Raw genomic sequence first — 17,727 nt, forward strand, 5'->3', positions numbered from 1 at the left:
GAGATTAGGACCAATCAGTCGAGAAGAGTCTTTCAAAATTAGGTAGCCATTAAAAAAAAACATAAAAAATATATTCATTTGCTTTTAACTTAATTTTAGCTGTGCTCACTACTTTTATAGGACGTAGGTCATTTGTTTAAATATGGGTCTGCCCGTAAGTGTGCCAGATCAACATTCTTGCAGTCCCCTCCCTCAGCTGTGTCTCCCCTCCTTGCATCCTTTATGATTTCCATTTTCCATTTCTTTAGAGTAAGGAATGTAAGACAGTTGTGAAGGATTTTGAAGGAAGAATCCTTCTAGATGTGTGTAATTTTCCCTACCCTTTTACAGTTATCTATAATTAATTTCACAACATTTTAAAATAGGTTATCTTAAAGGAGCTTCCCCAAAGCATTCATAAACAAAAACTCTTATTGATGCAATTATGTCTCATTAATTTATGTATGTTTAACTAAATAATATAGGTTAAAGTAGGATTAATGGAGCCCAGACTGGGTAGCTCAGTTGGATTAGAATTTTGTCCCCATACACCAAGGTTACAGGTTCAATACCTGGTCAGGGCACATATAAGAAACAACCAATGAATGCATGGATGAGTGGAACAACAAATTTATGTTTCTCTCCCCCACCCAAATCAATTAAAAAAATAAAACTGCTGTGAATGGATTTGGATACAACACAACCAGTTCCTAGAAAGCTGCTCGGTAGCTGAGAGCGGGGGAGCCCAGGCAGTTGTGGAGTGGACAGTGGAGCACAGGTGCATTTGGGCAGACACTGCAAAATGGACAGTTCCAAGAGCCCCTAGAACAGGGGTCGGGAACCTATGGCTCGCGAGTCAGATATGACTCTTTTGATGGCTGCATCTGGCTTGCAGACAAATCTTTAATAAAAAAAATAATAATGTTAAAAACATAAAACATTCTCATGTATTACAATCCATTCATTTCCTACCGCTCATGTTCATGGTTGCGGGTGGCTGGAGCCAATCACAGCTGTCCTCTGGGATAACACCAAATTTTTATTTGCTAATGCGTAACATACATGGGTTGTGGTATGGCTCTCACGGAATTACATTTTAAAATATGTGGCTTTCATGGCTCTCTCAGCCAAACAGGTTCCCGACCCCTGCCCTAGAATATATGCTGGTCATGGTGCTGAGCACTGGGACCACAAAATAAAAATTCTACTAAAGACATTTAGTGAATTATTTTTAAATTAATTCTTTTCAAAATTTGTGTAAGCTTTGAGGAATTTTATAGATCAACACAGTGTAGTAATTGAGAACCACAGGCAGTAGCTCTTTCTTTGGTACCTTAGGGAGGTTAACTTCTTCGCACCCCAGTGCTGTTATGTTTTTTTTAAGATTTTATTTATTGATTTTAGAAAGAGGGGAGAGAAAGAGAGAGAGAGAAAGGAATTGAGGAGGAGCAGGAAACATCAACTTATAGTAGTCCTTCTCATAGGTGCCTTGACTGGGCAAACCCAGGGTTTTGAACTGGCGGCCTCAGCATTCCAGGTCAACACTTTATCCACTGGGCCACCATAACTCGGGCTCCAGACCTCAGTTTTATAATCTGAAAGATGGGGATAATAGTAGAAGTGCAGCATAGAGTTTTTTGTGTTAATTGAGTCAATACTAGTGAAGAGTTAGAAAGAATGCCTATTGTAGCCTTGGCCGGATGGCTCAATTGGTTGGAGCATCCTACTGAAGTGCAAAGGTTGCTGGTTTGATCCTTGGTCATGGCACATAAAGGAACAGTTTGATGTTTCTACCTGTTTGTCTCTCTCTCTTCCTTGCTTTCTGTAATCAATAAAATAAACATTAAAACAAAAAGTTACAACACTCAGAAATATTTTTAAAGAAACAAGAAAGAATGTCTATTGTAAATTAAGTACACATTAATATTTTTATTATATTGCTTGTAAAGATGCTTGGTCAATTGTAATTAAAATTTTAAATAGGTTCCTAGATATTTCCTTATTTGCACAGGAACATTTATAGCTAATATTCTTTTATAAACCTTCTAAGACTGATAGGACAATGATATGCATTTTTATTTTCTAATATAGAAATTAATTGATAGGGAATCTGATTGTAGAAAAGACAAAGATAACAAACAAATTTTGTAGTTTAATGCTTTTTTCTAACTAAAATCTATATACCTATAATGTTTACATAATTGAGATTTTAAATAAATATCACATTGATTTATCTTTGAGTAGTATTTTTGTAAGACCCTTGGACATTTGTATTAAAACAATTTAATCTCAAATGCTTATGTTTTTAATAATGCCTGCATATTAATAAAGTTTTTTATAATAGCTAGGACTTAAAAGCCTTTCCCCCCTTTTTGAAAACAATAATGTTATTCTTGTTTGAAATTTTATCTATAAATCATCTTTTGGAGGTAGTAAAAGATTGTTAATAAAAGAGAGACATAAAAAGATAGATTATGGTCCTGATCTATTGGCTCAGTGATAGAGCGTCAGCCCAGTGTGTGGAAGTCCAAGGTTTGAATCCCAGTCAGAGCACACAGGAAAAGCAACCACCTACTTCTCCACCTTTCTCTCTCTTTCTCTCTCTCTTTCTTCCCCTCCCTCAGCCATGGCTCAATTGGTTCAAGCAGAGTTGGCTCCTGGCACTGAGGATGGATACATGCCCTCACCTCAGGCACTAAAATAACTTGATTGCTGAGCAACAGAGCAATGGCCCCAGATGGGCAGAGCATTGCTCCCTAGGGAGCTTGCTGGGTGGAACCTGCTCAGGGCACATGCAGGAATATGTCTCTATGCCTCCCTGCCTTGAAAAAGAAAGACTATAATCAAGTTTGCTCTTGGACCACTCCCTTCAGGAAGTGCAATAGTAACACCAATTATTGCCACATAAAAAGTACAAGCTTTCTGTCTAATTGATATAAACTTTATTATTCTTTTGGACATAAAGTTGCAATTTCTTTTCATACATTAAGCTCTTTCTCTCTTTTCTTTCTTTCTTTCTTTCTTTCTTTCTTTCTTTCTTTCTTTCTTTCTTTCTTTCTTTCTTTCTTTCTTTCTTTCTTTCTTTCTTTTTCTTTTTAGCTAGAGAATCACGGCACCTTAGTCATTCATTGATTGTTTTCTCATATGTACCTTGACCAGGGTGCTGCAGCAGCGTCAGTGACACCTTGCTCAAGCCAGTGACCATGGGCTCAAGCCAGCGACCTTGAGGCTCAAGCCAGTGACCATGTGGTGTGTCTATGATCCCACGCTCAAGCCAGCTATCCCATACTCAAGCTGGTGAGCCTGTACTCAAGCTGAATGAGCCTGTACTCCAGCCATTAAGGGTTTAGAATCTGGATCTTCTGTGTCCTATACAGACTATATCCACTGCACCACCGCCTGGTCAGGCTAGGCTTATTTTTTTTTAATTTGCTTATATACTTGAAATCTTATAATTGACGAATTTTATGACTAAATATTAAGATATTTGACATTTTATTCAGTAATAACACTAGGGAACAAAATTTTTGTTGCATCCACAAAAACACTTGGTCTTCTCTAACTCAAGGGTGCTGATCTCAAATCTGACATTCGTTTTTCTCTGTAAGCTACAATTTTTTTGCAATTCAAGATTTTAGGTTTTCATCTTATTGTAAATTTTTCAACATTTAGTTTAACATAATGAAGTAGAATGTCTTCTTGGGCATCATCTTTGTGAAAATATAATAATTTATATAATGCAGTAAATATACTAATACACTAAAAGATATGGTTGCATCAGAATTTGTCTACAATTTTAAAATAGAACATATTAAAAAAACACTTATTTTAATCATAAAACTTATTTGCGCAAAACTTATTTAAATTCTATTCAGGCAAAAATTTGCGTTTGTAGCTCTTGCGTTTGTTTACTTGTTCAGGAAAATCTCATTTGATGCTCCAGCAGTAGTCTGCTCATCACTAACAGCTCCAAGATTTTCTGGAAACTTATCAAGGTGACTGTTCAGAAAGTGAATCTTAACACTCATATTACATCCAATGTCTCAGAAAGCCAACAGCATTCTTTGAACCAGAAGTTCATAGTTTTCTGCTTTTTTGTTGCCAAGGAAGTTCTTTGTAACTGCCACAGAAGACTGCCATGCTGCTTTCTCCTCCTTATTCATCTTCCTGGAAAATTCTTCGTCACGTATGAGGGTTCAAATTTGAGGTCCATCAAGTACACCTGCTTTTATCTTCTTGAAAGACAAGGCAGGAAAAGCAGAAATAATATGTTGAAAGTATTCACTTTCTCTATTCAAAGCCTGAACAAACTGCTTCATTAAGCCAAGCTTGATGTGAAGTGGGGGAAAAATGATCCTGTCTCGATTAACTACAGGTTCATTCACAATATTTTGCATTCCAACTTCCAGAGCTTCATGTTTCAGCCACTCCTTCTGTGTCCAGTGTTTCTACCGAGCTTGGCTGTCCCACAAACACAGAAAGCAAGGATACTTTGTGAAATCTCTCTGTTGTCCTAGCAGGAAATTTGCCATTTTAAGATCCACACAAATAATCCAGTTATGCTCCTCATACTTCAGAAAGTCGAGGACAATTTTTATGTCATTATAATCTTCTCGCAGAAGTTGAATAACCAATTGGAACCACTGCATAAACGTTACCGTTGTGTAGGAGAACACATTTCAGACTCTATTTAGAGCTGTCAAGAAATAGCTGCCATTCTGTTGGACTGTAAGTGGTAACACAGCTGGCTGAGAGACTTTTCGGAAAAAAAGTCCACAAAAATTTGTTCATGCTTCCTGAAATGGGATACTTTAGCTCAGGGGTCCCCAAACTTTTTACATAGGGAGCCAGTTCACTGTCCCTCAGACCGTTGGAGGGCCGGACTATAAAAAAAACTATGAACAAATCCCTATGCACACTGCACATATCTTATTTTAAAGTAAAAAAAAAAAAACGGGAACAAATACAATATTTAAAATAAAGAACAAGTAAATTTAAATCAACAAACTGACCAATATTTCAATGGGAACTATGCTCCTCTCACTGACCACCAATGAAAGAGGTACCCTTCCAGAAGTGCGGCGGGGGCCGGATAAATGGCCTCAGGGGGCCACATGTGGCCCGCGGGCCGTAGTTTGGGGACCCCTGCTTTAGCTGACCGGTGAAGTACATTCTTTTCTTGAAGCCTAAAGGCTAATAATTCAGCTGCTTTCTTTGATAGGCCCAAATCTCTTACTAAGTCATTCAATTTGGGTTGGCTAATCTGCTGAGGGGTTAATGACTGCTTGGCATCAGAAGAAGACCCTTCAGATTTTACAACCATTTCCTCATGCATCTTATCAAAATACACTTGATCACCATGTTTACTTTCTTCGTCCTTAGAAGAAATAAAACCATTGAAAAATGGAACCGGTAGTGTCTCAGAGTGTGGGATAGGTCGTATTGCTGAAGGAATATTAGGATATGCGATCATATGCCGTTTTTTCTTGTCGATGCCCTTTGTATGAATCAGACAGAAATAACAGTCACTGCTGTGGTCCTTAGATTCATGCCAAAGCATGGGAATACCAAAAGGCATTCCTTTGCATTTTCCTTTTGTCCAATCATGAAGTATTTCCTCACAATTATGACACACAATATGAGGAGCCCAATTCTTGTCTTGATCGCCAAGGGGAACTTGAAAATAGGCGATCTATGCATGTGTCACAAATGATGAAATATTGCGCCTTTGACATTGAATTGTGTAACTGCCACATATTTAACAGAAGGTGTTAGGACTATTCTTACATTTACGCCTACTCAAAGAAGCCATGATTCAATCTTAAAACAAAATAAGAGGGTGTTTTTATCAGATAATAATTTTTTACAATTAAAAACAACTACAATTATGTAAAAGTGATGTTTGTAAAGCATTAATTTCCTTGTGGTTATGTTCAATCCAAGAGTCGTTGCCCTTTAACTCCAATTTAAAAACCAATGCATGCCATTAACTGTAACAAAAAGAAATTAAAATTGCCTAAATACTAGAGCATGTACCAAAAACAGATTTCAGATTTGGGATCAGTGATGCAGATATATATAGAAACAGTTCTAAAACTTATGCAACAGAAAATGAAAAAAAATTTGTTCCCCAGTGTAATTGGTGTTTGAAATTGGCAATAGCTAATGATTAAAAATACAAATATTTAGAAAAAGGAAAAAGAAGTAAGGAAAAAGTAGAAAACCTTATGTTGGAAAGAGACTTTTCCCCATACATAAAATAGTTTACTTATGTAATAAATTATTTTTTAAAATACAGTAGAAAATGGTAAAAGTAAATTTTAAAATGTTAACTATTATAATTTTTAGACCAGGAATATCATGTATTATATTCCTGACTAGACATATTTATTTGGATCTGAGATTTAACATGTATAATTGCAATCAATAACTGGAAGCACATAGAGAAATTTTTTTCAAACTATTTTGCTGAAATTTGCCTTTGGGGATTTGAACAAGCTTGGTTTCATAGAAGGTAAAGGGATTTGTAACACATTAAAAAATGTTGACATCACATTGACTTAAGAAGATGACAGTCCAACTTCAAGATTTAATGTCATCTAAAATTATTTAAAAAAAAAACTGTTCCCCAAACTGATATTGTTTTATAATTAGATTTGTAAGATAAAAACTAAATAAAACGAAACATTATTACATTTAAACCCTGAGAATCTTGAACTTGAATCAAAATGATTGTTGGTATCAGATACTTTGGTTAAAATCCTTGACCACTGTTCACTTCTGACTTCTGAGACTGTCCTTGCCATCACTTTTCTAAATTTTCATTTTTCTTCTTTTATTAAATGAAGTTTCTGGTAACTACTTTATACATTTGATTTGAGGGACAAAAGATTTTTATCTGTAATTTCAGCAAAATGGATAAAGTGCTCTAAGAGAAACAATACTCACTTGAAAAGTCAGAGTGAAAGCTAATTTATATTTCTGTGTTTTTGAAATTAGTTGTTGTTTTTGTTTTTTTCTGATATGTTCTACAGTTTAACATGTCATTTTATGGGCAGAGGCACTAATAGACATTTTTTACAAAGAAGACATATAAGTAACCAAGTACATGAAAAGGTGCTAAGCATGCTAATCATTTGGTAAATACAAATCAGAACTTGCAGTGACATATTACCTCATACCTATTTGAGTAGCTTTCATCAGAAAGACCAGAGGGAAGTATTGCTGAGAATGTTGAGAAAAGGGAACACTTGTGCACTGTTCTGGGGAATGGAATGTGGTGTAGCCACTGTGGAAAACAGCAATTTGACTTCTGGGTATATATCTGAAGAAAATGAAACAGCATATCGAATAGGTAGTTGCACCCACATGTTCATTGCAGCATTGTTCTCAGTAGTGACGGTATGGAAATAACCTAACTGTCCATCAATGGATGATTGGTTAAAGAAGATGTGAGATATATATGTGTATATGCACTGGAATGTCATTCAGCCATGAGAAAGAAGGAAATCCTGTCACTGTGACAGCATGGAAGGACCCTGAAGGCATTATGCCAAGTGGAATAAGTCAGATAGAGAAAGACAAGTACTGTATGAATTCACGTATATGTGGGATCTAAAAAAAGTTGAATTCATAGAAAAAAAAACTAGGAGACCCAAAAACATTACTAAAAATTGTGTCAGTGATTGATCATCTCTTTTCATAACCAGTCATTTATCCAGTTAAAATTATGTATTTGTCAAATATCATGATATTTGAACTTGCAATGTGTAATATTTAATAAGTATATATACAAAAATATAAGAGGTACTTTGCGGCATAGCCTTTACAAGTACAACAAAGCCTCTTGTACAGATATCATTTAAGTTGAACTTGCTAAGCAAAGAAATTGTGGGTTGTAACAAGCTAATTATATCACTTAAAATTTCAGAATTTCTTGTTTCTGGGTAAAAATCATCAGCATATCTTGGCAACTGTCAAAATTTATTCTGGCTCTATTCAGTTTTGTTTTTATTTTTGTCCTTTAAAGGCCACTAGAGATTTATTTAAAAATATTTCAAGTCAGAGATAGCAACTGAAGTTTTTGAAGAATAATTAAAATTTTGTGTTCTCTAATTCATTTTTGTATTTACTGAATTTATTGGAGTGACATAGGTTCACCAGACCACACAAGTTTCAAGTGTACACCTCAATGACACACCATCTGCACCCTGCATTACCTGAAGTGTCCCTGTTGTGAGGGGTTTACCGTTAGCACATTGGGTAAGGAGTGCACATATTTATTTACAGTCTGAGATTCTATTCTCGACTGCCCGTTGATAGTAATTCTGGGGCAAATAAAAGTGTGGTTGAGCTCAAGTTATCTCGAGAAACTGTCAAGTGGAAGACAAATATTTACAATCAATATGAAGGATAAATTGCCATAATGTGAGTGGACATTTTGAAGTAATGTGAAGTGAGAAAATTATGCAGGCTAGTGTGTGGCTGGCATTGGGGACTTTTTGTCTAATATATTGTGACAATGAGAGTTGGTTCTTCACAATACTTAAACTGTGGACTGGCTTTGGAGCTTTTGTTGTTGTTGTTGTTGTTGTTTTTTCACCAGACTTTATCACATCAGTCTATAATTATATAGAGGACTCTAAAATGGAAAACTCTGTATTTATCTAAACTATTATTAGGAAGAATATTTGAGAAGACAGGTTGCTTTTCATTTATATGCTCAAAGCTGTTGTTCAGTGTCTTACACAGACACCTATATAGGAGATAGATGGCACATCTGTAGAAGCTGTGGGAAGGGAGATTCCAGCACCTGGGACGTTAGGCAGTGACACTGTGCTCTGGGCAGCCACTATGTGTGAGCACTGTATTAAAGTTTGTACTCAGCATGCTCCTTTGAAGTTCCAGCCAAAAGAATAGTCAATCTACCACTGAACCTCTCTTTTATAGAATGTATTAGAACTTTCCTGCTAATTCAGGGAGAGTAAAAAATATATGGTATTCTGCCTATGTCAACTTCTGTTTGACTTACCATCATTAGGACAGATCTCTAGTTGCAGCATCTTAGACTTTATTTATCTGGCATAGGGGAAAATGCTCTTAAAGCTTGCTAAACTCATGAAATCAGCTTTTGAAACCTATTTGTGGGATCTGGGGGAGACCAGAAGTGGGTCAGTGTCTTTTTTACTTTTAGTAAAGATGGTCTCTGAAACTGTACATTGCTATATATTTTTTTGTATTAAACGTTTATTAAAGCCTAACCAGGCAGTGGCACAGTGGATAGAGCATTGGACTGGGACAAAAAGGACCCAGGTTCAAAACCCTGAGGTTGCCAGATTGAGCATGGGCTCATCTGGCTTGAGCACAGGCTCACCAGCTTGAGTGAGGGGTCGCCAGCTTGAGCATGGGATCATAGCCATGACCCCATGGTCGCTGGCTTGAGCCCAAGGTCACTAGCTTGAGCAAGGGGTCACTCACTCTGATGTAGCCTCCCAGTCAAGGCACATATGAGAAAGCAATCAGTGAACAACTAAGGTGCCGCAACAAAGAATTGATGCTTCTCACCTCTCTCTCTTCCTGCATGTCTGTCCCTCTCTCTGACTCTCTCTCTGCCTGACTCTCTATCTCTGTCAAAAATAAAAAAAGTTTATTAAAAATGCCCAGGTGTGAGTGGCTGAGGCAGTCTAAGCCATATCAGCCTGTATATTGCTATTATCAGAATCATTCATTTCATCCAGATATATCCCCTATATCCCCACTATAAATGTAGACACAAATGTGATTAATAAAATCTTATGTGTTTTGAGTACTTTAATATTATATATTTCCCAAACTTATTCATTTGAATATTTCTATTTTATAAATGGGAAGATATATAGGACATTTTTGTACCAATCACTGTTGCAAGTGTAAAATTATTTGATAATTTTAAGTAGGGCTGATGATGAATTATAAATGTTCCTTCATTATAACTTATTAAATAAGCATTCAATGATGCCAGCTCTTTACCAGACACTATTCTAGGCACTGCAGTTATAGAAACGAATGAGTATTTCTGTGCTTAAAGGATTTAAGAAACATATGGTGTAAAATAATAGTGTTTCCATAAAGCTAAGATAGCAGGTGGTATACCATTGGTTAAAGATTACTTTTAGTTGCAAGTGACAGAAAATCCATCTCAAATGGCTTAATGGAAAAGGGTACAACAGTCACAATAAGAAGTTTCCTAATTTCAGAAACAGTAGAAGATTTTTTAAAATGCCCAAAGAGATCAAATAATTATAGCTTGCAATACTTCAGAGAGTTTCAAGTTACAAAAGTAACAGTGAGGGGGAAGTGATTTATATTGTGGAATTGTTCAAAAAGGCTGCAGAGCAGAAGAAATGCATGTATGACCATGAAAAAGGAAGAGTTTGACAGCCAAATAAGTCATAAGTTGATAAAAGCATACTGGAAGTGAAATGTGATTCAATAAGATACGTTTGGAACTACATGAAGGTTGGTGAGTCTGCAGTGTAAAGTGCAAGTAGTGGGACTTGACAGTGTAGTTTATGTCACTAAGAATAGCTATTCAGGTGGCCTTAAGTCTGATGGTGATACTTAGTCTAGTCCCTTTTTCTTCAATAATTAATAGCTCATGCAGTGACAGAAAATGACTTTCCTAACCTTCCACGTTAACAGGTTCAACCTTCTAATGTTCCCACTTCTCTGAGCGTAGAACAATTGTCCCCTCATGTTTGACATGCGAACTCCACATTCCGATCCCAGAGCTCTCCACCCTGCCATCAGATCTCCCACCACAGCAACCAGGGACTTGTGTCTCTGACTCCATGAATATTATCTCATGCCTCATCCTCAACTTCTCAGATAGCACAGGGCATTTCTTTACCTTTCGGTTTTGCCTTCTGGCACCTTGTAGTTGTATATGTTGCACATGTGGCTCAGTGCTTCTCCCCAGCCATTCATGGTGCTCTTCATAAATTTTCCCAGATTCTGCTTGCGAGTTACAAGTTATAAATACCAAGTCCAAGAAACCCCAGAACCTGCTTGATGGATGGCTCTCCCTTAGAAGCCAACAACCCAGGGTGTACATACTCAGACAGAGGACCGAGGCACAAGCCTTACACTAGTCCTACAGTTCCAGAAAGCAGCCTTCCTGAGTCTAAATAAAAAGGTGTCATTTCAAATACCATTTAGAGAAATGCTCCTGATGCAAAGCCCATTTTACTTACGTTACATGCTCTACTAAGCAACCATTATTGATTTTCCACTAATAGTTCATACATTAACTCAACAAATGTTTATTAACTGGCTGTATATATTAGTGAGCTAGGTGTGGGAAATTGAACATAGACCTAGACAGATTGAGTTTCTGCCCTAACTGTATTTAGTTTTGACAACCATTAATTATTGTATCATCTATATTATTAGGGCAAGCTGTAATCTTTAATTTTTCTTTGAAAGAAAGAAGCAAGGATGGATATATTTTTATGTGTACAGAGAATGATGCTGTAGAATTTCTCTTGGAAATTACATACTAGTTTCAGTACAGAATTGCAGCTTTGGTGACCAGAGTGATTACACAAATGAGGTAGTCAGTGTTGTTTGTGTCACTAATTTATGCTCATTTATACATTTTCTGCATCCTAATATTAATAAGGTGTTGATGCTTATTCATTTTATATAATCATGTTCTTTTTTTGTTTTATTTTTAATTTATTGTGTTGACATAGTTTCAAGTGTTCCTCTCAATATCATACCCTCTATACACCACATTGTGCCCCCCCCATGCCCTATGCAATGCTAAATGTCATCTGTGGAGCGGTGGGTTATAAAATTCCAATATGTTAAATTGTACTCTGTTTTAATAAATTAAATTAAATATACAGGCTTCCTCCAGGTTACAAATGAGAGAACTTCTTAAGTTGAATTTGTATGTAAGTTGGAACAGGTACATATACCTATTAAATGCAATTTAGATGTTTGTCTTAACACAGTATTTATTTTTACCTTTCTGTGCATTGAAACACTTAAACATTTTTAAATATACCTTGAACAATCTTGGATGATACAGAAGATAATAGACTTGTTGGAGAGAGATTGGAACTGGTGTTAGAGAGTCAGGGTTTAATTCCGTTGCTGGAGTCAGTCTCTTGAAGTCGGCATCAAGGGAAGTTTGTACAGAGCTTTCCTTTTTCTCATGATAAATGGCCCTGCAGTGTCTCAGGCTTTGGTAACTGGGTAAACTTTGGCGAACCTCTCTGCATCAGGACTTTACTCCTCTACCTTTGCCATTTCTGTTTCAATGAAAGGAAAAGCATCAGCTAACTCTTTTGTAGAAAACATTTTTAGTTCTGGAGTTTTTAGGTCCCAGTTTTCTTCCCTACATGCTGTCATCTGCTGCTCTATTTCCATAAGGTCTTCATTGGTTAGATCTTTGCCATGGAAGTCAAGTAACTTTATGATATAATTTTCACTAATGTCCAACTGCAGTCAATTACAATTGTCCTTACGGTGCTCCGTTCCTAAGTATAAGTTGTATGTGACTCAGATGTTTGTAACTTGGCAACTTACTGTATATATAGATCTATAAATTACAATATTTGAAGTATTCTAATGACCATTCATAATTCATTGATCTCTTGGGCACGAGGTGCTGATGAATTATGAAAGTGATGTCTAACAATGGGAGTAAAACTGAAAGTCAGCCTGTTGTGCTAATATATTTGTGTTTTAGAAAATAGGCTCAAGAACTGGAGGGGGAGTGTCTTGAAGAGGAGGGGACACATGAGAGAAGGAGGGAAGGCTAGGTGTGGCAGCACATGGGGTTTGCTTGTTGGTTCGGTGTGATGAACAGGAAACCAAGGAATTTAACACCGGAATCTTCAATTGAAGCCATCAGCTAGAGGTGAGGGAAGAAGAGAAGAGTTCTAGATGTTTCTAGCAACTGTAAAGTAAAAGATAAAAAGGGACCTGCCTGAAGAAAAGAGAAAGCATAACATTTGACAAGCAGTATTTAGAAATCCTCAATTTTTACATTTCCCCGTTCATGTCAAAATCTATAATAGTTTCTGTCTATACCAGCTATCAGTTGCCTAGATGTTAGCAGCATAGATGAGTCATATGTAGATATATGTTGGGTTGTAGGTTTAAGGACAGGTAACCTTCCCCTGACCCAAATCTATTCCACCCACAGTGTTGACATCTTGGCTGATGGCCAGCCACTCAGATCAAACCCTGGAATCATATCAACCCTTTCTTTGTCTCAGATACCGCATGCAATCCTGACAGTTCTCCTTTTAAATTATATTTGTAATCTGACCACTTCTCACCATCTCTCTTGCCCTAGATTAAAGTTACAAGCCATTTTTATTCAGGGACTCGGGTTGCCTTGGTTCACAGTCGCTCCGTGTAGGGGAATAAGCCTTGTGAATTTCACTTCTCTTTCTATTATTGCTATAAGGAGAAGGGGTAGATAAACAGAATAAATTATTTTTTTCTATTCTGTAGGTCATAGATATCAATTGCCTGAGGATATACATTAATTCATTGCCTATTAAATTGCATATTTTATTATGATAGGTTACTGTCAAACTTTTAAGAGTTACATTTTAAATAAATTATTGTGTAGACTAGCATTTAGAAGGCAGTACAGGTTATGAGAAATAGGTTGACAGGTCAAAGAACACTAAAATATGAATTTAAAGGGAGAAAACTGGGTTCTATGCCCACTTATATTACTTAATAACTCTGAAACCTTACACAATTTGTTTCTCAAAAAATATGTTGGTAATAATACTGACCTAGAGCCTGAATTTATATTGGCCCAGTAAAATTTAGAAAACACAAAAGTTAGAATAATAATTTAAAATATATATGACTCCTCCTTTCTCAGCTTTAGGGTGTCCTTTGATAGAGTCCCATGTCAGAGACACTGACATGGTTATAAATGCAGATGCAAGGTCAAGGGTTGATTGCCCACTGACAATCAGTGACTTTTCTCATGAGAATTGCCATTCTCCTTTCTTCTCACCTTCTTCCCCTGCCAACTTCCCTCATCTCCCAAACCTTTCCTAAACAAAATGGCATGGCTTTCATATGATTTTACCTACACACAGTATTTGTTCATCTGTTTATCTACATCCTTATGAGGCTTGACCCAATTAAAAAACCACCTATGAAAGCAAATTGAATACACAAGTGTACTTTATTATTGTCTTCCTGATTCTACCATCATAATTACTTAAAGTTGTTTCTTTTTTCCTTTTGTCATCCATCACTTACTTTTGACATTTTGGCCATGGTTGCATTTTACCAAATAATATGTAATTTGATCCTATCTCTTTGCTCAAATTCTGCTTACTAATATTATTTCCCAAAACTCTCCTATATATTCTGTTTGTAACACTTATTTTTCCAATGCTTTTCTAATCCCTATTGGTAATACTATAAGGAACTTACTTCAAGAATAGAAATAATTTAAAACTAAGTGGAAATTTCCAATGAGCAAATTAGATAACCATGGTTTTTTTTTCTTTTATCATATATTTGTTGACATAAGAAAAAGCGAAACTTGGCCCTGGCCAGTGGCTCAGTGGCTCAGTGGATAGAGCATCAGCCCAGCATATGGAAGTCCCAGGTTCAATTCCCAGTGAGGGCACACAGGAGAAGCGAACATCTGCTTCTCTCTTCTCTCCCTCTCCCTCTCCCCCTTCTCTCCCTTTTCCTCTCCCACAGCTGAGGATAGCTCAGTTGATCCGAGGGCCTTGGCCTCAGGTGCTAAAAATACCTCAGTACTTGAACATTGGCTACAGACAAGGTTGTGAGGTAGATCCTGGTTGGGAGGGGGGCATGCAGGAGTCTGACTTACTATCTCCTCTCCTCTCACCAAAAAAAAAAAAAAAAGCGGAACTTACAGAAAAATTTTATATGAGTTTATTTGAGCCAATCTGACCACATGTGCTGGGATGTGCAAGATCTCAAATGAGAAGGATAGATTTTGAGCTTCTTTTATGCATTTGTATTTAAGGAGGGGACTAAAGAGGTTGAAGAAAGCAAAGAGAGGATTGGATTACAGAGGAGTTAAGATTGTGTGCTCTCCTGAGGGTTAATACTCCCTTCAAGGAGTATTACTTGTGGCATTTCAGAGGCATGTTAATATAGATGCACAAGAACAATGGACAGGGCTGGCTTAAAACCTTTTACTAAAGTTACAGGCTTGGGCTTGACTACCTACCATAACCTGCCCAGTTAGGAATGTATGATCACATCACCCTGTGAGTTTACTTTCCATAAAACTCCTTTTTTTCTGTATGCATTTTAAGAAAAATTTGTAATGGAATCCTTTGAGTTTGCATATCCCTAAATTATTAACTAAATGTAGCTAATAATATAATGAGTGTTAGGGCTGCTATGAAAATTATGTCACTTAGGGTAAAACCCAGGATGCACAGATACAATATAATAGGAAGTATTTTTTGGAAGTCTGTGGCCCGGGCTCTGCAATAGGAATTATTTTTTAACATTCACAGAGCACTGGTTCCTGGAGGAACATGTGATATGACAGCTTTAGGTAAGAAAAGAACCTTTATTTTCTCCCAGTCTTTTACATGAATAGGGGTTTTATAATGCCCTGTTGAAAAAATGTTGTTGGTTAATTATTGTTTCCTCTGCTAATGAGCATTGCTAGGTAATACTTGTTACTAATACTTTGATCATATTTTTTGTTCAAGTAAGACATATACAATGGAACAAAATAATGTTTGGGAATCCTGTTTGGAGCCTGTCGATGTGTGTCTGTTTGTGAACTGGGCTGATGTTATGGGTTTCGTAAATGAACTCGGGCAAAACAAACTGGCAAATGAGCTTGGTCAGATTGAAGGAGCTTTTGTTTGCTGTCAGTCACAAAGTAAGAACTCGTAAATATTTGTGGAATGGGCAAGTTATTTACTGTATTTTACAAAACCAACTGAGCTTCTTATGTTAATGGTGGTATTTCTTAATTACTTAAAAATTATTGACCATTTATTTTCTGTGGTTTCTATATAAAGGAACATCTAATAAGTTTTTTAAGGTAGAAATATACCAATGCACTAGTACCTAACACAGATAGGCAAAGATAGTTCGGCTAGCTTTTTTTTTTAACTCAATACTTATTTATATCTTTATTCTTTCTTGTGATCTTACTTTCCTTTTCCTTCATCCACTTATCTCAAAGATGCAACAGAAAATTGTGCATGTATTGTGGAGTTTGGCTAGCTATAGGAGAAACTATTCTACTTACTTGTTTTCCTTTTTACCATTATGTCATGGGCTTTCTCTGTAGTTTATAGTTTTCATTTTGCCAAAGTGTATGGCTTAGAGGCCCTGAGAGTTGTGTCTGTTGACAGCGACAACATCGTATTGCATTGAGCGTGTCTCTTGCATTGCAGGAGCTATGCCTGTGCCAGACCAGCCTTCGTCAGCCTCAGAGAAGACCAGCTCCCTGAGCCCAGGCCTGACCACCTCCAATGGGGATGGCTCGGAAACGGAGACCACCTCCGCCATCCTTGCCTCGGTTAAAGAACAGGTAGAAACATTCCACTTTTGTGACATACTTATGTGGGCATTAAAAAACAAAAAAAACAAAAACCACAACTGTTCTTTCCTGATAAAGTGATGGTTGGAAAAAATTCATGATTTACTAGTGGATTGTTGGCATTTATTATCAAAATAATATTAAGATATGATTATAATTGCTTTTGACTCCATGTTTTTATTTACAGGTTAGTCAGATATTCTTGAAATAATATTCTATAGGGAAAAAAAAAACTTTACAGTCAAAATTACACAAAGATGAAGTTTTGGCAGATTTGATGAGGGATCCAACTTTTAAAACTATTAAATGCATAAAGTCAAATATTTGGTGTTTGGAAAATATAAAGCCTAATAACTGTCAAAATGTATCCACCAGGCTGAAAGTCAGTGTGTGTGACAGAAGGTGAATGTGGTGTCAGGTCAGGGCAAACGGGCCTCCCCAGAGTGTCTGAGGTGACGGACCTGAAAAGCATTGCAGAATGTCTCCTTAAAACTCATCTGTGTTACACATGTTTCCTCCTCTGGCATTACTTTGCCATAAAAATGGATAAGTAAATAAAATCTGATGTCTTAGATCTAAATAAATCGTTTCTTAAAAGTCCTGTTTCTTATAAATAAAAAGGTAGTAAATAATTAAAGCTGGAAAGTCAATATGTTTTATTCCCATCTTTCTTTAGCATGTGGTAGAATATAAAACCAGTATTTTTATTGAAAAAGCATCCTGTGTTTGGGTTTATGATTCGGGGTTGTTGAATTAACAGCAATAGTGGGTGAGAGTGACATAACTTATCTAATTCCAGAAACATTTCAACTGAGCAGTAGTCTAATGGGGCAGTGAAGGACAGTTACTCTACTAAAAAAAATGACTTTAGGTTTTTGTTTGTTTATTTTAAATAAATAGGGACTAATTTAGGTAAAAGTAGGAAACCACCTTGATGGTTAAGCTATCAGTAAGTAGAGTAGCTGAAGGAAGATCCATTGACCAAAAGGGTCAATAATGCTGTTAGTCAAAAGTGTACAATCAGGTCAGGAAGTGTACAGCTAAGTAGGTACACAAAAGACAGCTGCAGCTTGATTGGATAGTCTAGTTTGTAAAAATGGTCAGTAAACCGGAGACTGGGTGAAGCATAGGCTGCATTGCTTATTAGTTTGCTTCCAAGTGCCAACCCAGGA

General features: G+C 36.6%; 1 protein-coding gene across 7 annotated transcripts in view; it reads left to right on the forward strand.

Annotated features, from left to right (window-relative positions):
- Positions 1–17,727, forward strand: part of CTNND2 (catenin delta 2) — a 944,271-nt gene that overhangs the window by 137,841 nt on the left and 788,703 nt on the right. For all 7 annotated transcript variants that reach the window (XM_066374395.1, XM_066374422.1, XM_066374405.1 and 4 more), the window contains exon 2: positions 16,410–16,546. In XM_066374395.1, coding sequence (XP_066230492.1) covers positions 16,410–16,546 — 137 coding nt within the window. The remainder of the gene's footprint in view (positions 1–16,409; positions 16,547–17,727) is intronic.

The sequence above is a fragment of the Saccopteryx leptura genome, chromosome 1 (genome assembly GCF_036850995.1).
Source record: "Saccopteryx leptura isolate mSacLep1 chromosome 1, mSacLep1_pri_phased_curated, whole genome shotgun sequence".
Classification (NCBI taxonomy): domain Eukaryota; kingdom Metazoa; phylum Chordata; class Mammalia; order Chiroptera; family Emballonuridae; genus Saccopteryx; species Saccopteryx leptura.